Raw genomic sequence first — 25,157 nt, forward strand, 5'->3', positions numbered from 1 at the left:
GAGACACTTGCACAATAACCATAATAACGGAGGGAAAAACCTACTTTTCACGGCTACCTGGGCAGCTGCCTGCTCGTGGATGGTCATGGGACGGCGAAACAAAAAAAACGAAGCCGGACAGACCTCCATCTACCGCGGACATCAGAGAACTCCTGCGGAGGCCTCAAAACTACCAGAGGGCCGATATGGCGCCACAGCTGGAAGGCCTATAGCACTCATTCAGCGAGGCCACTGAGTCTGAAGAAGATGACTACGGCGCTGGGGCAATGAGCAGAGCGACTTACCCACCCAAGAAGTCTAGCTTAACAGAGGTGGTAACTCAAAGACATGCTGGGTGAACTATGCTGCAATACAGCAGCCGACATAGGAGTGTTCCGGGACGAGATCAGTGGAGTGGTAGCCCGCCTGCAAAACGCGGAGCTTAATACCGCCGCACAAGAATCCCGACTGAATACAGTGGAGCAACAAATCTCTGCCCTGCAAAAGACACAAAGACAGCATCAAGATAATTTGGCGGCGCTGGAGGACAGGAGGCGCTGGAAGAATCTTAAAATCTGCGGCCTACCTGAAGCGGTAGAGACCACAGAGCTGCCGCACTTATTTCGCAGATTGCTCACCACGCTCTACGGCCAAACAGGCCAAAGGGATGCCACTGGACAGTTGCTTTCGCATCTCCAGACCGCAGACCGGCACACCAGAAAAAGGGAACGATGTCATTCTAAGATTTCAACACGGCCGAGATCGCCAGACATTCATGGCGGCCGTACGCAATAAGTCACCTTTCCACTTTGAGGGCCACTCTCTAACCTTTTACCCAGACCTGTCTAAGGCCACCATGGACTGGAGACGGTCTCTGCGACCCCTGACTCTTGGCACACAACATACCCTATCGCTGGAGCGCACCCAAAGCTCTAATTATACCCAGAGACATTGGTCATCTGAAACTACATGAAGCTACCGAAATACCTGATATCCTGCAGCAGTTCACATTGGGAAGGCAGACACCAGGCCCAGTGGAACCTAACAAGCCGAAGACTACTACAACCTGGAATCCTGCCACAGCGCAACCCTTTGTACCGGCAGCCCAGAGGGGAGAAAAGGCATCTGCATCGGTGCCATGAACTCTCTGACATCATCAACATTAAGGACTTAAGTCTTTCTACGTTATGTTATACTTTTGCGTTTTTGAGTTTGAATGTTGCCCACTACTTTAGGCATATTTGCATGCCCTCTCCATTGATGCGTGCGTGTAACGCACTAGTTTTTACTTGTTCTCCCCTCCCCGGCCCCCCTTTATAATCCCTAGAGAAATCGGCCGGTATAACCGACCCAGGTGTATATGCAAGGGTAAGCCTCTCCAACACGCTCCTGGTTCAACAACCTAGACTCCACCTAGCGACCAGAGCAGCAACTGCTGCACCCTGACCCATAGGTACTCTGAGCATACTCACCCTGCATGACTTAAGCAGATGCTGCACATTAGACATCTCACTGTTTTCAACATGTAACAATAATAACCTTAACAATTTCCTATATAAAAAAAATGTGTTACCTTACTGATGCCAACAACTGCATACCTTTGTTTGACAGAAAATACCTGCACTAGCTGTTGTGGCTAAGCAAGATTGTATGTACCAACAATGCACAAACAAAATAAAGAATTAAAAAAATGGCTCAGATCATAAAAGGAAATCAAATAGTAGATGTAAATCAAAAGGAGTCAATGAAAATAAAATTAAAATACTGATACAAAATTGATAAAGATCTATTTAGTCCAAAGGTTCAACAAATAAATTAATAATCTGCTAAGTAAAATCAAAGCATCATACTGCCTTCTTTATCCAATAATTTATTCAGACACATGATTAAGCAAAAAAAACAGTACAAAATAAGTCAGTAGTCACATGACAGATATACAACTTAGATCTTCCCACTGTGACTGCTGTAAATCTCTTGAGCCTTTCTTCCATGCATTGATGAGCACCAGCCTTTTCTGCTTTGTTGTCCACTGTTGGAATCAGAGGACCAGAAATTTTGTCAGCAGGGGTTCCAGCACTGAATGTAAGCTGCTTGCTTTTGCGTGTCACCGAAATAGTTACATTATATGATCATACATTGCATAAGCCTGCCACAACGTCAATGTACCCCATCTTTGGCAGGTCCTACACTAACAGCCTAATGTCTGCTCTTATGAAATTAACCCACTTACTTGGGGGAAAAAATTCCACCTGGGGTTCTCTGCAGTACAAGGCTAAATAGGGCCCTGGGATGAGGCACCTGTGACAGGTATATAAATAAATAAAATATTTTATACGTTCTTTCCATTTCATTTTAGGATGCTTTTGTTTCTATAAAAGCAGTAAAAAAAAAAAATATATATATATATATATAATATAATATAAAATCTCTAGCAGTCCTATGCTACTAGTCAGACCTTGTTAGCTGCTGCTCACCAGAGGTGAATCTCTACTTACCAATGTCTAGTGATGAGTGGAAGTTTTTAGCCGTGTGTGAGAATTTTTATTATTTGTCCTTAAAATGAGTGTTCTCATTGTATGTTTGGTGACAGAATTTAGTTTGTGGTTTAGATTAATGTAATCCCACATTTTGTTTAGTGTGTTTAGTTTTACAGAAGTCTGAAGTTAGTTTGAAATATTTTGCCTAGCATACTTTTTTAATGTTAGATTAATTACTTAAACATTAGTGCTATGCGTGTGCTCTTTCTGTATGGTTGCTATCAGTTTATTCAGTAGTTACGCGCTGACAAAAATCCGACTAATTTTTGCTTTTCAGGTTAGAAAAAAGATGTTAAACAAACTTCAAGAGGAGACTAAAGGCCCCTTATCAAAACTTCAAGGTTCATTATCTGGAAAGGTAAGTGTGAAAACTACAGGTTTATTTTAGAACACATAATGGTTTAATGCAGTACAACATTTTGGGACAAATAAATGAATTTTCAAAAAATCTAAAGTCACTTAGTTGTATTTCTTTTTCTTCCCTATATTTTTTTTTTTTACCTTCACTTTAGTATGAAAAAAAGAGAAAACCATGCATGGCTTTTCAAGTCTAGTTGAGCTAACGCTTGATGCTCATGGAAAGTTTACATCTCTAATATATGTTCACTTGTGCCATCTTTATTGGTACAAGTGAGCCAAAGCTAATTGGACATTGCCCTTAGTGATCTATTAGCCTAATATTCATTCTCTGAGGGTCTTCCACAGGTTTCTTGGTTTATTTAATCTAACTTGCAAGGCATTTAGGAGGGACACTATTGGACATAATATAGGTGATAAGAGAAATCCTTGAACCACTATTAAAATCCTGGATGTATCTGAAATAACTAAACAGTAAATCCAGTGTTTTGTCTTTTCTATCCAGATATATGCACGTGTATTATTTGGTTTTAATTTTTACCAAGCAATGTATTTTCCATATTTGTACATACAGCAGAATTGTTGCTGCATTTTTAACACTTTTGTTTTTGACAGGGTGTACCCGTAGGTAACTTTATCTGTCCATCAGTTTTTCCTACTAAGGTGTTAAACAAGCCGTGACACAAGTCTCTTCTTCTCTTATATATATTTTAAATTGCTGTTTAGATAAATAAATTAAGCAGAAAATATTTATATACTGCTTGAGTCACATCTTACAAGGAGCACTGATCAACAGATAGCTTTACATAAAGGTCATCGCTGATTATGTAAAGAAAAACAGGAACAAAAAATATTTTGAGATGTACACTATGGGAAGTTAATAAACAATTTGAAAATGTCTAAACTGTAACTCTATGCAGTTGAGTATATTTTAATATGGATATGAATAAAAGTTTATGATGTGAATAAAAATACACACAGGGATTCCTCGCATCATTTAATGTTTCTGTCCTCAGCCAATATACTTTCCAGTTTGCATTTCAGTTTGGGTTTGATTCAAAAGTACGAAAAACACATGTATAAGTAAAATTATGGTAGAGTCTGTTTACCTCCTAACATGATGTCAGAATTGAGGGCTAATTTAGAAAAGCATTCGGAAAATAGCCTTATTTTTGTTCTCTAATCTGTATTTATTAAATTGTTCTAGAAATAATCCAAAACCTGTTAACTTCCCTCTACCTAAAGTCTGTCATTTTTCATAGTCCTATCCACTTAGGCAAAAAAAAAAACCAGAATACTTTTCTGATTGAAAAAAGTGAGGAAAAAAAATTGATATCAACAAAAAGTATAAAAAATATTGTTATCACCCTCACCCCCCCTCCCCCAAAAATAAATAAATATTGTGACATGAGAAGAAGTACATTTGTGGTTAATACAGAAGGTGTTGAGTTTATAAATTAGGCTTTTATAATACAAATAATCTAAAGATTTGGTGTTACAATGTGATTATAGAAGATGTTAATGTTTATGGTATATAGCTGGCTTCAGTCAACATATATGGGAGGTGCCATAGCCGGTTTTCTTTTTCCCACCTAGCGTTGTAGCTGGTTCTAATGTTAGTTTGATCATTTTGTAAAAGAATATTATGGAATTATTAAAGAAATCATACATTAATGATCCTTTTTTTTTTCTTTTTACTAGAGTATAGAAGAATTTCTTTCATTTCTGGACACATCAGTAGAAGCGTGTGGCATATTAATAAAAAAAGGCGATAAGAAGAAAGAAAGGTATCATAGCTCTGTATAGTTTTTGTAAATGCTCCCAGATAATTTTAGTAAGACAGTTTCTAAATGTTGGTTTATTTGTCAGATGGCAGCAGAAGAATTTTATTTTTTTCCATAAAACATATACAGTATGTCTAGCAGGGTTATTCTCTGAACTCCAAATATAGTAGATTCTAATCTTAGTTGGAAAATGTAGATATCATTACCTGATTTGGAAAAAAATTCTACTCCACTGTATGGAGCTTAGCTTTTCTAAGCTAAAGTTTGCCATTTGGATTGCAATTCACTACAATCTGGAGTTTGGTAAATAACCATTTTTTTTAAAATGATTTGTTCATTTTTTTGTTTTGTTTTGTTTTGTATTAAAGCAGCTACATTTACTATTACAATGTATTTGTGCTATATTTGTGTTCTGCATTAAATATGTAATTCTCCAGAACATACTTTATACTTTAACATTTTGTAAGTAAATGAGTAAAACAGTCGATTATTTTATTTTTACAGGCAAGTTTTGTTCCAGCACAGGCAGGCTCTTTTAGAACAAGTGAAGGTGACAGAAGATCCAGCTCTAGTCCTACATCTCACTTCCGTTCTGCTGTTCCAGCTGACTACACACTGCATGCTTCATGCCCCAGGGAGATGTGTCCCACAGATTATTGCTTTCCTGCACACAAAAATCCCACAGGTATTCTGCTTAAAAAAATAAAAAAAAAAATCGCTTGGATAATTGTGCTATATTGATATTATGAAATAGTGTTAATAATGCCTCTGTTTGTGGATTACTAAAAGTAATCTAGTACATACAGGAGAAGAGCTTTAGATTTTAAATCTGGATACTGTTTATCATTGTTTGGAGTTGGGCGTTCAGCATTTGAATAGACGCGAATGCCCACATATTACTAGACAATTGATATCTGCTTGTTATCTGCTTGTTAATTCCAGACTATCTGTACTAGGGATCAACCGATTATCAGTTTGGCCAAAATTCCGGAGTTTGGGAAATATTGGTATCGGCCACTATTGATACCGATAATGTGAGAGGCGGCGGTGGTCCAGCGCACGCTGGGCTGACACGTCCATAAGGCAGCACAGACGGCCATCTTAGGGTGCTCCGGCTCTGGAGGCGCAAGGATCGAGTGACAGGCAGGAAGGAAGCGCACAGCGCTCCCCTCTACCGGTCACTCAGTGTTGCGTGGTTGAGCGGAGCAGAGCAGACCATAGGACTAGAGCTTCAGTTTCCTGTACCCGGCCAGTCTGACAGGAAGTGCTCACTGAGAGAGCACTTCCTGTCAGTCCGGCTGGTTACAGGAAACTGAAGATCCTGTATCGCAGTCTGCTGTGCTCAGCCACGCTACAAGAGAAGTAATGAGGCACAGCAGGGAGGTGAGAGGTCCACTAAGGGGGTGTGGGGGAGAGACACTAAAGGACAGGAAGGGAGAAAAATATTGAGGGATGTAAGGGGGAGAGAGGACCACTAAAGAACAGGGAAGGGAGGGTAGGTGAGGATAAAGGAATACTAATGGACAGGGAAGGGAGGGGAGAGGTACACTAAGGGACAGGGAAGGGAGAGGAACACTAAATATTCTTGAAAACATAAAGTCTGACTGGCATGTATATTTTGTGTATTCACCACTTAAAAACAAGATTTGTTATATATTAAATAAACATGTTCAGTAAACAGTAGATTTGTGTAGAAATTGTTTATTTTTTCAAAACGGAAAATTTACAGAATATTGGTCAGTTATCGGCTATCGGCCTAAAAGTTCACAGATTATCGGTATTTGTATCGGTTCTAAATAATAAATATATATCAGTCGATCCCTAATCTATACTCTGGCAGTCCTAGTTGCCAGTGTACAAATCTCGTATAGTTACTTGAGCAACGAAGTCCTCCCATAACCCCCAACCAAGCTTGCGATGGTGGTTGCTGATCATCCATTAATATTTTACTGGAATGGGCTTTTACATAAATAAAAATAAGGCAGGTTTCCTTCTATGCTTTTCCTTCGTTTCCCCTGCAGTGGCAATGAGTCCACCTTTGTTTTCACACGTGTACATCAGTTGGGGGCATTGCTAATATTGAAGGGTGACCCCATGCATCAGCAATAATAGAACTAGTGCTGCTTACAGGCAAATAGTCAAGATTTAAATGCAGTCACCTACATAAATAATCTGTTTTGTGATCTGGTATAATTCCAATGTTTGGTATCGGATTCTCATGAGATTTAATGGTTTCAAACCAGACCCTAGATTGTACTGAATGAGATGCACTTGTTTGATTGAAATAACCACATTTCATCCAGATATACCTTTAGTAAATGTGAGAATTGCAAAGTTGATATTTTGTTATGTTAACCAATTTCGGTCCTTAATGAATAACCCTAAAAGTGAATTCACAGTGACTGCGGCATACTAATTTTTACTTTTAGTTACTTTATTTAGTATTGTTTTTCTATCCATAACACTATGTTTGACATAAAAAAGACATAGCTGTGCAGTACATTCAGAAATTTTAATATACAGCATAGTGTGGTGAATTAAAGACCAATTTGCATTGCAGTTTAGTTTTCTGTTCACTACAAGTTGCTGTTTATAGAATAAACTGCTAGGTGTTTGTTTCATATCTAGATACAGTTTTGCAGTACAGCATAAAAACTAGCTTATGTATCCCCAAGATTTGGAGGGAATGGGCTAATTTATATATTGGCTACACTGGTTCTTGACATTTAGTATTATCTTGTATATATTATCAATGTAGGTGCCCATATTTGTGTTTAATATTTCATTTATTATTTCATTATGGTGTTAGTAAAGTCTGGCAGGCTAGCCACAGCCAACTCCTGTTTTAAAAATCAGGACATTCTTGATGTTCCCAAGCTGTACTGAAGTAAAATGCATTTCTTTTTGGTCTTAGGGCAAATGTGCTTTATGAACAAACTGTTTGATTTTAAAGGGATTCTCCACTTTCAAAATAAAATGTTTACAAAATTACTGTTTAGTAGATATATCCCAAATAAAAACATACACGTGTGTAATCTAGCATTCTTGCATTGGGGATATATCTTAAAACAGCCTCCAACCCAGACTTTTTGGGGCTGTCCAATCATAGACTTCTCAATTCAACTCAATGAGAAGTCTTTGCAAGACATGTGCTCTGAGCAATTGCTCCATCTAAAGTTTAGCTTCACTGAGCTAAACAAACCTGGAAGTAGCAGGATCTATCTGCTTAAAAAGTTAATTCATAAAAGTGCCAGTTTCTTTTGAAACTGGCAACTGAAACTAGGAACTGGAAAAAGTAGGTTCACGCTTAAAGCATTCCAGAAAACTGAAGTGCTTTAGGGGTCTTGAGTGTACCTTTAAAAGTAAAATAACCTCAACTGAGCCACTTAATTTTGTTCATACGTTTCTCCTCTGTACTTTATTTATTTATTTCCTCTTTTCCTCAGGATCAGCACGAGTTGTTGGCTAACTACCAGGGCCTTGTGGTAAAACAGCTAATCGGACAGACAAAACATAATGACAATGAGGATCACGACACATTGGGAGATACAGCAACAGAGACCGAAAAAGGACCAGAAAGTATTAGAAAAGAGCTTCAGGAGCTAACAACTGCCATCAAAGATATAGTCCTTCGACCAAGAAAAATCTCTAATACAGAAGAATAATCATCGGATATTGTATAGCTATGGACTTATATAATTTGTTTAATTTCTGCTTACATTAAAAAGACCAACCAATTCAATGCATTTATTAAATCAAGCTATTGTTAAAAAGCCAATTTCTATCAATGTTTTTGCTGGTATTACGTAATTAAGTATGCAATAAAGCTGTTGGAAATGGTAGGCTGGGCTTCACACACAATGCTAGCTGTTAAAACACCAAAGGCTAACTGGCAAGTTCTACCTATAACAGAACAGCACAATCGTGCTTTAGTTGTGTAGCGCAGCATATAAGCATTGTAACATGCAATCTACAATAAACAGTCCATGGCAGGCTAAATTATTACATGTGTGTCATTTCATATTTTACATGAATACAATAAAAGTGGTCAAGGTACTAAAATCGATTTACAGCTTTGCAGTAAATTTTTTTGTATTTTTTTATTTAAATAAGCTTTATCTTATAAACTGAAGGAAATCACATATGCTTATGCGTGGACTTCTTCCCAGGCTCTCTCCATTGTTTTCAGAATGTTGGTTATCTAGGTCAGGACTTGACAAAAATCCAAGTCACCATGGCGACCTAGAAATGGAACCTTGTGTAGAGAATTTTATTTCTCCACTGCACCTGCCTTGTGTGTCTCTACTGCTCTGGAGCTTTGGGAAATAAGGCAAGCTGCTTCACTGCTTAAACATTATCTTAGGCTGAAATTGACACTGGCTTACACCGTCAACAAAGGTTTAACCTTGAGTTATGAGTGTTAACAGAAGTGACATTGTCATGTTTTTCTTTTTCTTTCAGTTTTCCTTTTTCATGTACATTGCATCTTAATGATACTCGCTCACTTGCCTATATATATATATATATGTATGTGTGTATAAATATATATACACATAGTGCCTTGCAAAAGTATTCACCCCCTTGACTTTATACCTATTTTGTTACATTACAGCCTTACTTTCAATGTTTTATTAATCTGAATTTTATGTTATGAATCAGAACACAATAGTCTAAGTTGGTGAAGTGAAATGAGAAAAAAATATATATATATAAAACTATTTTTTTAGAAATAGAAAACAGAAAATTGGCATGTGTGTATGTATTCACCCCCTTTGTTATGAAGCCCATAAAAAGCTCTGGTGCAACCAATTACTTTCAGAAGTCACATAATTAGTGAAATGATGTCCACCTGTGTGCAATCTAAGTGTCACATGATCTGTCATTACATATACACACCTTTTTTTGAAAGGCCCCAGAGGCTGCAACACCTAAGCAAAGGGCACCACTACCCAAACACTGCCATGAAGACCAAGGAACTCTCCAAACATGTAAGGGACAGTGTTGTTGAGAAGTAAACCAGGGTTAGGTTATAAAAAAATATCAAAATCTTTGATGATCCCCAGGAGTACCATCAAATCTATCATAACCAAATGGAAAGAACATGGTACAACAGCAAACCTGCCAAGAGACGGCCGTCCACCGAGCACGGACCGGGCAAGGAGGGCATTAATCAGAGAAGCAGCACAGAGACCTAAGGTAACCCTGGAGGAGCTGCACAACAGAGACTGTAGTATCTGTACATAGGACAACAATAAGTACGTTTCATAGAGTTGGGCTTTATGGCAGAATGGCCAGAAGAAAGCCATTACTTTCAGCAAAAAACAAAATGGCACGTTTTGAGTTTGCGAAAAGGCATGTGGGAGACTCCCAAAATGTATGAAGGAAGGTGCTCTGGTCTGATGAGACTAACATTGAACTTTTCGGCCATCAAAGAAAATGCTATGTCTGGCGCAAACCCAACACATCACATCACCCAAAGAACACCATCCCCCACAGTGAAACATGGTGGTAGCAGCATCATGCTGTGGGGATGTTTTTCAGCAGCTGGGACTGCGAAACTGGGTCTGAGTTGAGGGAAAGATAGATGGTGCTAAATACAGGGATATTCTTAAGCAAAACCTGTACCACTCTTTGCGTAATTTGAGGCTAGGACGGAGGTTCACCTTCCAGCAGGACAATGACCCCAAACACATTGCTAAAGCAACACTTGAGTGGTTTTTAAGGGGAAACATGTAAATGTGTTGGAATGGCCTAGTTAAAGCCCAGACCTCAATCCAATAGAAAATCTGTGGTCAGACTTAAAGATTGCTGTTCACAAGCGCAAACCATCCAACTTGAACAAGCTGGAGCAGTTTTGCAAGGAGGAATGAGCAAAAATCCCAGTGGAATGATGTAGCAAGCTCATAGAGACTTATCCAAAGCGACTTGGAGCTGTGATTGCCGCAAAAGGTGGCTCTACAAAGTATTGACTTTAGGAGGGTGAATAGTTATGCACATTGGCTTTTTTTGTTATTTTGTCCTATTTGTTGTTTGCTTCACAATAAAAAAGAAAAAAACATCTTCAAAGTTGTGGGCATGTTCTGTAAATTACATGATGCAAATCCTCAATCCATGTTAATTCCAGGTTGTGATGCAACAAAACACCAAAAATGCCAAGGGGGTGAATACTTTTGCAAGGCACTCTCTTTTAAATCATATTGATAACAGAAAACATCCAAATGGCCCTGATCAAAAGTTTACATACCCTTGAATGTTTGGCCATGTTACAGACACACAAGGTGAGACACACAGGTTAAAATGGTAATTAAAGGTTAATTTCCCTCACCTGTGGTTTTTTAAATTGCAATTTGTGTCTTTGTATGAATAGTCAATGAGTTTGTTAGCTCTGATGGGGATGCACTGAGCAGGCTAGATAACTGAGCCATGGGCAGCAGAAAATAACTATCAAAAGACCTGCATAACAAGATAATAGATCTTTATAAAGATGTAAAAGGATCTAAAAAGATAGCTAAAGCATTGAAAATGCCTGACAGTACTGTTCAATCACTTATTAAGAAGTGGAAAATTCGAGGATCTCTTGATACCAAGTCATGGTCAGGTAAAACCAAGAAAGATTTCAGCCACAACTGCCAGAAGAATTGTTCGAGATACAAAGAAAAACCCACAAGTAGCCTTAGGAGAAATACAAGCTGCTCTGGAAAAAGACGACGTGGTTGTTTCAAGGAGCACAATACAACGATACTTGAACAAAAATGAGCTGCATGGTCGAGTTGCCAGAAAGAAGTCTTTACTGCGCCAATGGCACAAAAAAGCCTAGTTACAAATTTTTAAAAATTGTTCATGTTCACACATGAGTGATTTAAATGCACAGGAGCACTACAAACAGACCCAGAGCAAACTCACAAACAGCACCCACAGTCGAGGAATAAGCGCTAAATCACCCTCCACTTGGCGCAACTACCGCACCATTGAGTACAAATGATGCATATCCAATAGACCAGTTCGCTCAGTGTATGCACGAATCGTAAAAATATGTATGACGCTCTGAGGTACCAGTGTTTACCATAACAGCGCAATATGTACAATGTTACTTTCTTTTTTTTTTTTCAATTCTTTATTTTTATTGTGCAAAAGTTTAACAGACAGGCTTGCTATGCCACGACAATAAACACAGGCATTTCAAGAAGCGTAAGACTTTTGAGGCATATGATAGTACTGCACATTTTTTTTAACGAGAAACAGGCTGAGACATGTAATGTCACTTAACAAGAGAACAGTTAGATTGTGTGAAACATCTTGTTTGGATTGACATTGGTGTATACAAATATAATAATTCAAAATAAGGTAACAGGCTAAACAGTAGGTAATTCCCTGGCATGGGAGCCGCTGGGCGCAATGGTCGGTGTAGGCGCTCGGGAGGCTAGCAGAGTGTTAATTAATGGTTGCACTATCTCGACTATCACCGCCGGGATAGCTCTACAGCAATGGGGAGGGTGCCAGTAAGAGAGGCTAGTATGACCTCAGTGGTGTTCCACCCGAGGAAGGGGCCTGCACGATCCAATCTGGTTACATTGCCACAGCAGGCATATATCATATACAGTTGTATTTTAAACAGTTGTCATAAGGTAACAGACTACCTAACTTCGCACTTAGTGATCTGTTAGAGCATGGCATCGCAGTTTTGGAGAGCAATATTAAATTGAGCGCAATGATCATGGCTTTGGCATAAGAGGCATACTTGACATGATGTTAGATGGTTATGTACTTTAGTTAATATGGAAAGACATGCAAGCTAAGCCCTAGGATAAACAATTACAGCAATTAAATGGGTGGAAACCAAAACTATAAAAATAACGTGGGCTGCTAAGAATAAGTAAGTGGTGTCCAGCAGATGGCTACCACCTTAGTTCGTACAAAGTAGGAGTAGGAGTGAGCGATTATAATTCTTGCCTTTCACAGCTAAGATAGACTTTGCCATGGATGGACCTGTGCCTAGGTCTGCTTAGCCGATGCCCGTTATTGGCAGGCTGCTATCAGTAGGAAACATGAGTCCTCTTTTCAGTGTGTGAGGTCGTCGCCTGCCACGGATGCCTGCATGCTTCTGCCTCCCGCCGTTAGACAAGTAGCTGAGTCCCTTAATCCGTCCACTGCCTCTGGGTGTTCTTTGTGCTTGTGGCTGTGGTTGCCAGGAGTGTGCCATCCCAGAGAGCGGCTTATGAGCATTGACTCGCCTTCCTCCAGAATGTCGCCCAGGGAAGCGGGGATGAGTTGGTGAGATGGGTTTTTTCACGCTGTGCTTTGCCTCTCATCGCTTGCGTGCTTGGAGCCGTCTGTGTGCCGTGCTTGGTTGCAGTGGTTTCCTCCGCTTTGCCGCCATGTGTGGGGGTGAGAGGTGCTTGTCCCTCCGCCGCCATTTCACGGCTCTGTTCCCCGCAGGGGCTGCAAGCTGGTGCTGTGGATCGGGTGGCAGCTGTCGAGGTGAGTGGCTGTCTAGGAGTGTTGGGGCACTCTGTAGCAGTTTTTGCTCGAGTTGTAGCCAGAAGTTACGGAATATTCGGTCCAGGTTGGACACGTAGTCGTGTTTCACCTCATGGCTGTTTGAGGTCTGCGTGGTCTCCGCCATTTTAGGTGGGCCTCTCGGTTCTCCGGCTAACTTCCCAGTTGTTGCCGTCATGCCAGGGAGGCTCCCCATAGGTGGACCGGGATCACCCCCGCCGGTCCAAGGAGGGGGGGGGGTTGCGGGGTGCCGCTTGCAGCAGATGGGTACCAGGCATCTCCAGGCTGGGAGATCGGCCGCCTCTCCCGCCCGGCGTGTGCTAGGCCGCATGCTCTCACGGGCCTGACTGTCGTTCTGTTGCCCGCTCATGGGCCGCTTCACCGGTTTCCCGTGAGGACTGAGGGCCAGTAAATTTCTTTGTTGTCTTATTTTGGAGCTGTTTGTGGTCAGTAAATGCCTTAACAGCCAAGATTAGCGAGGAGCTCCAGCAAGGCACGTCTACCCTCCATGACAGTCAGGCCCCGCCCCCCACAATGTTACTTTCTATGTTTTTTTTTTATTTCCCTGTGCTTTATTGTACAAACTGCTAATTCACTACCCTGTTTTTTGTCACGGTCATTTGATATGCATGACTTAATTATTTAAGAATTGAATTTTTTTTCTTTTTAAGTCCATTTAAAAAATGCCCGACAGCACCTTTACACACCTCACAGCTTCTGGCACACTCATTTGGAGTGACGAGAGCTTTATGGTTTCAACCATAAGTGCTATGTTTGGAGAGGGGTCAACAAAGCCTACAGTGAAAAGAATACCATCCTCACTGTTAAGCATGGGGCTGTGTGAGCTCTAAAGGCATGGGGAATCTTGTTAAAATTGATGGCAAGATGAATGCAGCATGTAATCAAAAAATACTAGCAGATAATTTGCATTCTTCTGCACGAAGGCTGCGCATGGGATGCTCTTGGACTTTCCAGCATGACAATGACCCTAAGCACAAAGCCAAGTTGACCCTCCAGTAGTTACAACCGAAAAAGGTGAAGGTTCTGGAGTGGCCATCACAGTCTCCTGAACGTAATATCATCAAGTCAAGGAGATCTCAAACATGTGGTTCATGCAAGATGACCAAAGACTTTGCATGACCTGGAGGCATTTTGCCAAGACAAATGAGCAGCTATACTACCTACAAGAATTAGGAGCCGAGCCGAGCCTCATAGACAACTATTACAAAAGACGGCACACTGTCAATGATGCTAAAGTAGGCAATACACAGTATTACGAACTAAGGGTATGCAGACTTGGAAACATGGGTAATTTCATCTTGTTCTTTGTTGTCATGTTTTGTTTTATGATTGTGCCATTCTGTTATAACCTACAGTTGAGTTTGAATCCCATAAGAAATAAATTATATTTGTTTTGCCTGCTCACTCATGCTTTCTTTAAAAATGGTACATATATTACCAATTATCCAAAGGGAATGCAAACTTTTGAGAACAACTGTGTAACTAAAAACACAAACTAAATTGAGTTTCAAACTAAAAAGGGGTAATGAGAGACACAAAATGTATAATTCAAAAAGAAAACCTGCAAAGGGACAGTGCCGCTTTAATCCTTGTGATGTATGATTGTCACCTTTTAAGCAGTAGGCATTTAAAACTGCTGAAGGGGTCAATGCTCATGGACAGTGCTGAGGCTGTCTGCCTACCCATCACTCCATGGGTTAATCAATAGTGTAATAATTAATAATTTGTATGTGGAGACACGAAAGATCTGGTGTCATTTAGATACATGGTTTATGAATTTTCGTATTGATATTATGTTTCCTTTTTTTAGTGTCGACTATTAGTTGCAATATGCTGATATTTTTTTAAGTAGAGTAATCTGCCAACTGCGCATGTGCACACATGACTATGGGGACTCACGGAGGTCAATATACTTTTGACGCGAAGATACCGCTGGAACGCACGGAAGTGCGAGTTGGAATGCAAACGTCACTTCCGGTGATGTTGAAAGATTCGAAAAGCGGGAAAAAATACTACGATCAGCTGTTGTGCGGCAAGTTGATGATCAATCCGGAACTGAGTTCGAACACACCCACCACACCACCAATAGGATCAAGAGTTGCCTTATATATTGAGACTGTGGGATGAGGGAGGGTACAGCGGATTTTTTTTCTTGTATGGAGATTGTTTATTTTGTATGATTATTTTAACCTAAGAGGTCCCTGATGAAGTTCTGATTGAACGAAACGCATTGGACCAGTGCCTTTTATTTTATTTAACAAAATAAAACATCTATTTTTCTACCATACTTATTGTTCCTGCTCTCCTTTTGGTTTCCGGATCTTCAAACCCATTGCACCCAGTGGATCCAGTGTATGACCCCCCTACAGGAGTAGATGGTGGTAATTTCTATGCTAATTTTCTATCTACATTTTGTGAGTGTACCTGATAGCGTGTCTTTTATAACATACTTGTAACGGTCTTCACTATGTTTGGTTAATCTTTTATAGGTATAGACAGCGTCTTCCCCTATCTTTGTATCCATTTGTTCTACTAGGCACCTATGTGGAAAGTTGCCATGGGAAGCTGTCATTAAGCTAAGTTTGTTTTTATATATTATTTTTTATATATATTTTTTTATACAGACTATTAGAGTGTGTGTGTTGTTAATCAATAGTGCAGATTTTAAATCCGCCCACCCAATACTTCGTGACAATGACATATCAGCTGGTGTGACATGGAAACGTGTTCTGTAGAGGCTGATTTTTATGTGATACACATGTCAACACTCTTGTGTACACGCCCTGTATACATGGTCTGTCTCTTTGAGGCTGAGACACTGTTGTTTCTAGGTCTGTCTGCTTCACAATAATAGCAGAGATTTCACATGCTGACTTGTGGCATATGCCCGTACCACATTATAAAGTGACTCTGCCACTTTAGTATTTCATAAAGATATAATCTTTAGATCTGTTTAAAACTGCGTTGTAAATTCATTAAACTTCCAATGCAATCCAAAGTTACCATCAGACAAAGTAGGATCTACTCATTATTCTGCCAAGAATATCCCAGAACTGCAATCTGTATATAAAATTGCTGTTTCGTCCTAGTATTTATTCCAGGTCTCAAATAACCATCTTTTTTTAACTACACAAAAAAAGATTTGGTTGTGAAGGAGTTAACGTCACCTACTTTTAAAACGTCTTTTTAAGCACAACTGATATACATTAAATACGTTTGCGTTTAGTATTTGTCTTCTAATTCCCACATTAAGTTCGTGTTGATTTTAATGTGACGTGTCAGTGAATTCACGATTTCTGGCTTCATGTACTGGTCACCACCGAGTAACGTCCGATACACATTCCAAGCATTTCTTCAGCCACTGACATTCCAGCACATTAGTCCTTTGGGTTCTGGCCATGGATAAAAGGAAGCAGCCTGAACTTTGCTTTCTTTATTAAATCTATGCTGCTTATTTTAAATTTACAAAATGTAAATCTTGAATATAAACATCCTGTCCTGAAAAGTAATGAGAGCCAGCCATTTGGATGTCAAGAGTTTGAAGAAAAACGAACTAATTCATTGCAAGTGCCAAAATTTGTCAAGCCTTCAAATATAGACCTTCTCCAAACCATCCCATTACTTCTACACGGCTGTATTTGTGGGTGAAGCATCTTTATGCTTTTCTCTCGCGGAATCAGTAGAGAGAAAGAGAAGAGGCTGTAAGTACATATTTGCAGTAGTTTTATTATTTAACCCCCCGAGGTCCAATGATGTACCATGCAAGTACGGAATGTTCCACTTGAGTGTTTGAATCTTTAGTGAAATGTACATTGTGATATATGCTCTTTAATAGCTGCTTTGTTTCCAAGTACTTATTTTACCATTTAAAAAAAAAAAAAAAAGAAATTAGCAGAATTATTCACTAAACATTCAATTTCATCTTAAATCCAAAAGACAAAGCTAATTTAATTTGGTAAAACTCAGTGTTTAATGAATAACCCTGTAAGCAGTTTAAAGCACAAGATGAGTCATGAGTTTAATTATATTTGTTGCGTTTAAGTTGCGTTGAAATTTAAGAGCTTTTTTCACCGTCTTTAAAAGATGAATGTAATAATAATAATAAATATTTCTTACCTTCGATGGAATGTTTGTATTTAGTTCCAAAAGAAATAGAAACCCCATCCAGCTGTGTGTAATGAAAATTCCTTATTTTAGATTAATAGTACATAACGGTTGTTATAATATTCACTGCTGATTCAGAGGCAACGTTCTAAAAATGGAGTGATTTCCATGGAAACAAGAAAATGTGCTTACTAGTTGCATCTCTTTTTGAACTTTACACGAAAAATAGAACGTATAAATGTGATATACATTACAGTATAGTCCGGCTATCTTTGTACGAAATAGAACTATACATGCATGTACATTTGTATTTCTTTGATTCATTATATTTATTGTTGAACAAAACTCAATGATTCATGGCAACATCTAAGTTGTATTTTTTCAGATATATGTTACGCAGTTTTGTTGGCCATAGAAAGATATCTCTAAGATCTATTATGACTATGGGTTGGTAGACCAGCCAGAACGAGGTCTTTTCAAAGGATAACCTTGTAATTATTTAACGCCATATATAGAATTAATGCACTAATTGCCGTTATCCCAGCGCATCAGGAATAATTCATCACTTGAAGAAATGATTTTGGCAAGGCTGAGAGAAACTCAGAAATATTAATCTTAGTGAGTAATAACTCGTGTATTAGAAGCGATTGATAGAAAGTAGTGTAGGCATTTAAAAGCTATTTTGAAATGAGGTGCATTCACTTTTAATCGATAACTGCATTTATCAATACTTTCTGAAATCATTTTTTTTTTCTACAAACATTTTATCAGAGTTTAAGCAGTGTAAATAAAGCATTATCACTCGGGATATGGATTTTCATCCATTTATAATGAGAACTCATAGAAAAGGTTACCGCCCTTTATATTGAGCCCTCAAAAGAGCATGTTTTTATCTAATACACTGAGAATAATAATAATAATAATAATTCGTCTTAGTGATTGTGTGTTTAAGTGACGTAGCTGTACGGTTATTTATTATGTATGGGAACCATGCTCACGACTATATGTGATTTATACATACATTGATTGTCATAATGCCACTTTGTATGATATGTATTGTATTGTATTATGTGTTAAAATAATATATGAAATCATAAATAAATAAATTTGAGAATAAAAAAGAAAGCATTATGGGTGTTGGGGTTACATAAATCAATGCCCCAAGTAGACATTTCCATGTTAAGAATATTTTTTACTTCGGTATGTGAGGGGGGGGGGGGTAAGTTTTATTTAACTTGATGTATGCATAGGTTGTATATGCTTATGCTGTATTTATATTTTGTGAATTTGTGCATTAGTGTTAATTTTGTCGATTAACAATATTAGTCGACTAAAAATTTTTAGATTTAGTCGACAAAAACTAAAACAATTTAGATAACTAAAATACGACTAAAACTAAAATGGCTCTTTAGTCAAAAATTATTAAATTTGCCGCCAAAATTAACATTGCACAGAGGCGGCTGTGGAAGGGCAAAAATATACAGAGCAGGGCTTGGGAGATAGACACCTAGAGGAGCTTGGGAAAGGGGTAAAAGAGACAGAGGCTTTTACTAAACCCATTAGATTTTAGTCGTGTTGACTAAAATCTACTGGAGATTTAGTCGACTAAAACTAGACTAAAACTAAAACAATTCAGATTACTAAAATATGACTAAAACAAAAATGTTTTTTATTTTTAAGTAAAATTAACACTGTTGTGTATCTGCATTAAGGGCAATGTGCACTGAGAAAGGGGAGAACCCAGAACATTTGTTGAATTATGTCCTTCATTAAATCGATTTGAGTGCTATTTTATGCACGTTTGCATCCAAATAGCACCGCTCTTGTGTTTTCTATGATTCTGTAAGAAAAGTAAATCGCCATATATTGCATACAGCAGGAAATGATAACTCACATAAATACAAACAATTAAATTAGCATTTACCAAACAAGATGTTTAGCTGGGACTATGTTGGTCAGGCTCAATTTGGGGTTAAGGTATATATGGTATTCCTTCACACAAAAAAATTATAAAGTAAAATAGTGTCTGAGTCAAAGTTTCATTAAGATTTCCCCATCACTTCCCATTTTAGAGTCAAATTGGGGTCACCCATGAACCCCAGGAAGACAACCCAGAGGACTCCTAAAGGTAGGTATTGGCCTGAGGGGGCCTAAAAAAAAAAATAGAACCACAAGAAATATTAATGTGTGAGTGTGTGTGCAAGAATGTGTGTGTCTGTCATTGTGTGTGTGTGTGTGTGTGCATGTCTGTCAGTGAGTTTGTTTCCAAGTGACTGCTTCAGATCAGTGAGATTGTGTTTGCCAGTGTGTGTCAGTGAAAGTGTGTGACTGTCAGTGAGTGTGATTCATATCAATGAGCATTTGTGTCTGACAAACTCCCACTGATTTGAAACACATTGGCAGACACACACTTTCAAAGACAGTCACACACTCCTACTCATTTGACACTCACTGATTTGACACACACTGACACAAACTCTCAGTGACAGTGTGTGTCTGTCAGGGTGGGTCAAATTAACGAGTGTGTGTGTGTGTGTGTGTCTCTCAGGGAGAGTGTGTTATTGTCAGTGAGTGTGGGTCTTACTACAAAAAGGGGTGTGGCTTATAGATGGCGAGGTGGCCTTATTGCCATAGAAACATGAATGCCTAGACTTGACATTCACAAAGGGGAGGGGTTACATGACTATGCCCACGTGGGGGAGCCCCCCAACAAATTTCTGCACCCAGGCGTCTGTGACCCTAGGATTGTCCCTGGTAGACACTATCCTATTAAAGTAGCTCTGACATTTGCGTCTATTGAAGCGGCATGACCAAATTCTTTTTTTATGGATATTTTAAAGTTATACATAAGAAAAAAAATAAGAACTATGTATATCCTGGAAATTGGCAAAAGTTGACAAAGGGTGGAGCTTTAGTCACACTCCACTTTCTTTGTCAGCTTTTGCCATTTGTCGCCATTTTCTTACTCACCTCCTTTCAGCATGGTGTAATTTTTGGCAGAGTTGCTTCGTTGACTGCCTGTGTGGACTCTCAGTCTACTGTGCATGTGTGTGATTTCACATGCCTGCCATTTGAAGTGGAGAGGCAGCAATTTTTGGGCCAGCTAACTTGGAAAGAATGTAGCGCTGTAATATGCAGAGCCCTGGGGGGGCGGAACCTGACAGCCGAGGCGAACGTACGCACTACTCTTGAGCTCCGAGTTAAAACCGGAGAAATTAAGCTGAAAAACTGCCTAAACTACCCCCACTAACCACCGACCACACGCAGACACCCCTCAAGGCCGATGGGACGTAAACATAAAAAAACAGATGTCGGACAAACCAACCCCAGGACGGACAATAGGGGAAATGTGGCGGCAAGCAAGCGGTCCAAGCGAAGCCAATATGGCGGCGCTCCACGGAGGTTGCACGGACTTCTCGGACGACTGCTCAGAGGGAGCTGAAGAGGAATACTTCCGAGCCCCAGACCCAACGCCGAGGGCAAAACCAGGCAAGGCGAGGAATGATCTTGATGCCGACCTGGTCACCACCGGGGTGCTAAAAGCCCTACTAGCGGACTTACAAACAAACATCCTCGCGGATGTCACCGCATTAAGGGGAGAGCTGAAAGGCCTCACAGGCCGAATTGCCGTGCTGGAGGACTCCTCTCAAGACCGCCAGCACACTATCACCACACTGCAGACTGATGTGCAGGAACTGAGCCGCAAAAACATGATGCTTGAATGGCGCCTAGATGCCCAGGAGGATGAGAGACGGCGACACAACATAAAGGTCAGGGGGATCCCGGAGGGGCTACCGGAGTCAGAATTACCGCACACGATCAAGCGTCTGCTGACCACTATACTTCCCTCAGGTCACGCTAAACCCATCACTCCAACTGATCTATTCCGGATCCCGAAACCCACCAGGGCCCCAGCCACGGCCACAAGGGACACTATCCTTATCTTCAAAAATAGTTCAGATAAAGCATTGATCCTCACCGCCCTCCGGGGGAAAACCCCTCTACAATTCGAAAATGCACAGCTAACATTCTACAATGACCTCTCCAACGGAACTCTGGTGTGGCGTAGATCGCTCAGACCCCTCACGGCCACACTCCAGCAGCACAAAATATTATACCGCTGACGGTCAGCTCACACACTCCTCGTACGGCAGGGAGAAACAACTCACCAAATCCACGGCCCACAGGATGCAGAGGATCTTCAAAAGGCCTTAGGCCTACCACGGTACTCTCTCTCCAAAGCGGATCACCAAGCCCCCACCACCCTGGCTCACAGCTGGGACCCAGCGACTTGCACCCCTTTTGTACCACAAAACACCACACCAGTCACGTATGCCTCGGTCACCACCTAACAAGAGTTGAGACGCCCACGCTCCAATCCTGGCAACAGCATCGATCGACTAAGGCCTGCACACACGCCCGCAGGGTTCGGCAACAGTACTGCACATATGATGGCCGGGACCTCCCGCAGTACCATACATATGCCCGACCAACCAGCCGACTAATATCTACAACACCAAGGACTACTAACTTTGCCTCCCTGAACCACAGCTCGCCGCAGTTTTACCCTCTTCAATCCGGGACTGTACATATTTTACTTTCTAGTCTCTTATTACTGCATAAATAACAAGCTGCACTATGCCAGTGGGAACTGCAAGGGGGCTCTTTTGGAGGCTGGGGGCCACCAAAGTGGCCCGTTATGGACTGATGACTCCCCAGCACGGGACAGCACCCATATGACAGGAGTGGGCTAAATGCCGGGAGGCCATACACATGCTTCTTTGGTACCCTCTCATACCAACTGCAGACTCTCCTAGTCACAATTTATTGCACTCTTGTTTAGCCTAGCCCTAGTCTGAATCACACTATGCTACCATAGACGTCTATGCTCTGCCAGTGTAGACGCCTTCATTATTAGCCTGTTATTTTAAATATGTTTATTTTAATATATGTTTTCACTGATTTTCCCTTTGTCTTTTCCTACTCGAAGCACAGTTACCATGGGGTGGCCTGCTGAGCAGTTACAACTGTTAGTCACTCGACTGTTTTATTTAGCATGTTTATGGTCAGCAGGTAATTTCATACTTACTGCTTTAACTCAGGTTGTAAAAATCTTCATGCTAGCCAGAATTCAGCAGTTTTGGTTCTCATCATAGAGTCCTATCACAAATGGCTAGTTTGTGTTTCTTGATTAATTATTTTATCTTTTAAAGTGTGTATATTAATTAGACACTCAGAGATCTAACCAATGCTTTGTAATAGCTTATTTTGTTTCACACCAAATGTCACTGTCTAATTGAATATGCTTCTCTGCACACCTAAAATAGAGAATATAAAAGATAGACGATCATATAGGATTGTGCTAACTATTGTTGTACATGCACCTCCTGTAACTCCTAATGGGCAGGTCTCCTAACTACCCAACTTACCAATAGATGCCCTCTTAGCAATTTACACGGGACGAATGCCTTTCATGTGCGTCAAGCGTGTTTAATACCAACACCGCCTTGTATTATATTGCGATTTTAGTGTAAGTTACCTAACCTGGCAGGTCTCATAGCCAAACTCTCCAATATACGCCCGCACCTAGCCTGTACCAAGATTTTTGGCTGGATAGACCTACCTGGGAATTGTACTATCCTGTTTATAACCAAAAAACTGTGCATACCCCATCCAATGGAAGCAGGTTCAACACTCGACTTGTTACATAATTTGACTCTTACAAACAAAAAATGTGCTATGTTATCGATGCCATACCAATGTTATAATATGTTTACGAATTTGTCTGCACCAGCTGTCGTGGCAGTGCAAACCTATGCGTTCTTCTTATGCACAAATAAAATAAAGATTGACAAAAAAAAAGAATGTAGCGCTGTAAAAGATGACCCGGTGCAGGTATCCCAACTGTCCTGTTTTTGGTGGAACAGTCCCGTTTTTCAGGTCCAGTCCCACTGTCCTGACTTTGTTTCTTGGTGTTCCATTTGTTTGGGTGAACTGATGCCAACAAGCATAGTGCGAATTAATCAATAAAGCCACTCGTGTTTTTCTCATAGCATTAGAACCCTGCAGAAAGCAGACCTACTTGATTGTCAGGCAACATGGCATGCATTTACGCAAGACTGACCTGTCAATCTTACCGGTGTGGAACAAATATACAAACAATAATGAATTTCACAATTCACAAATGTGTTCAGTGACAATAAAAACTAGAAAATAATAACTTCCCTTTTAAGCAGAGACTCTACCCTGAAGATATTCTCCGAACTTCAACATATAAATAGTGATGTCGCGAACATAACATTTTCCATTCGCGAACGGCGAACGCGAACTTCCGCAAATGTTCGCGAACGGGCGAACCGCCATAGACTTCAATAGGCAGGTGAATTTTAAAACCCACAGGGACTCTTTCTGGCCACAATAGTGATGGAAAAGTTGTTTCAAGGGGACTAACACCTGGACTGTGGCATGCCGGAGGGGGATCCATGGCACAACTCCCATGGAAAATTACATAGTTGATGTAGAGTCTCTTTTTAATCCATAAAGGGCATAAATCACCCAACATTCCTAAATTGTTTGGAATAACGTGCTTTAAAACATTAGGTATGATGTTGTATCGATCAGGTAGTGTAAGGGTTACGCCCGCTTCACAGTGACAGACCAAACTCCCCGTTTAACGCACCGCAAACAACTGCAAACAGTCCAGTTGCACAACCGCAAACTCCCCATTTGCACAAGGTTGGATACCAAGCTAGCCATGTCCCGTTCCTTGTCCTCACTGATGTCATTGAAGGTCTCTTCCTCCACTCAGCCACGTACAACACCAAGGGTCCCCGAAAGGTGACAACAAGCCCCCTGTATTTTTTTTTTTAAATGTACACTACTGTTACACCAGATATGAGTTGCACTGGTGTGACACTGTGCCCTGGCAGGCCCTGAAACGCACATGTGTGAAGGAAACTGACTGCTATTATTTCACAGTCAAATTTCTACTTTTTTTTTTTATGTACACTACTGTTACACCAGATATGAGTTGCACTGGTGTGACACTGTGCCCTGGCAGGCCTTGAAATGCACACGTGTGAAGGAAACTGACTGCTATTATATTACAGTCAAAAAAGTTTTTGTTTTTTTTAAATGCAAGCTATTGTGACACCAGATATGAGTGGTGGCACTGAGCAAGTGGGCACAGTATACGCTGTGAGCCTGACACACATGCTGGCAGGCAGGCAACTGCAATTAGATTACACAGGAAAAAAAAAAAAAAAAAAGCAGACTGATGCTCTAGCCCTAAAAAGGGCTTTTTGGGGTGCTGTCCTTACAGCAGAGATCAGATGAGTCTTTCAGGACTGTAGTGGACACTGAATACACTAGCCTAGCTATCAATTTCCCTATTAAATCAGCAGCAGCTACACTGTCCCTTCTCTCACTAAAAATGCAGCTTCCGGGGGCGGGGCCTAGCTGTCATGGAGGAAAGACGCACTTTGTGTGAGCTCAATATCTCACTTTAAGCAGCTATCAACAAGCGAATTTCACCCCAGAAGGGGATGACCCAGCAATGTTGCTCCTATCTGACCGACCCGACATGCTTAATAGCGGTCAGCAACTCGACAGAGTCTTACTTACCTCCGCGTGGCAAGTGTGGCCTGGTGCTCACCGGGTGGGAGAAGCGGCCGATCTCCCGATCCTGGGATGCCCAGGAGCAGCTACTTCCCGGCAGGAGCTCCGTTACCCCCCCCCCTCGGACCAGTAGGGGTTATCCCGGTCCACCCCTGAGAGGCTGTCTGGAGCTAATGGACGCACAGAGCACAGCCGCCCAGGCTGACATACTCATCTGCGACTCTCCCAATATGGCGGCAGCCGCGTGTCCTCCTGGTACCAG

At 40.5% G+C, this 25,157-nt stretch overlaps 2 protein-coding genes across 3 annotated transcripts in view; both read left to right on the top strand.

The window, feature by feature from the left end:
• Positions 1-8,662, top strand: part of UFL1 (UFM1 specific ligase 1) — a 54,256-nt gene extending 45,594 nt beyond the window's left edge. The window contains exons 16-19 of the mRNA XM_063443582.1: positions 2,794-2,874; positions 4,575-4,660; positions 5,162-5,342; positions 8,104-8,662. Of these exons, the coding sequence (XP_063299652.1) occupies positions 2,794-2,874; positions 4,575-4,660; positions 5,162-5,342; positions 8,104-8,322 (567 nt within the window). The 3' untranslated portion in view covers positions 8,323-8,662. The remainder of the gene's footprint in view (positions 1-2,793; positions 2,875-4,574; positions 4,661-5,161; positions 5,343-8,103) is intronic.
• The window catches only part of FHL5 (four and a half LIM domains 5), a 172,522-nt gene that overhangs the window by 85,874 nt on the left and 61,491 nt on the right, over positions 1-25,157 (top strand). Inside the window, exon 1 of one of the 2 annotated variants that reach the window (XM_063443583.1) lies at positions 16,575-16,875. The exons of the other annotated variant lie outside the window; for it this stretch is intronic. The gene's annotated coding sequence lies outside the window, so the exon portion shown is untranslated. Of the gene's footprint in view, positions 1-16,574; positions 16,876-25,157 lie in introns of those variants that run through there. 2 annotated transcript variants of the gene reach the window in all.

The sequence above is a fragment of the Pelobates fuscus genome, chromosome 2 (genome assembly GCF_036172605.1).
Source record: "Pelobates fuscus isolate aPelFus1 chromosome 2, aPelFus1.pri, whole genome shotgun sequence".
In the NCBI taxonomy this organism is placed as follows: Eukaryota; Metazoa; Chordata; class Amphibia; order Anura; family Pelobatidae; genus Pelobates; species Pelobates fuscus.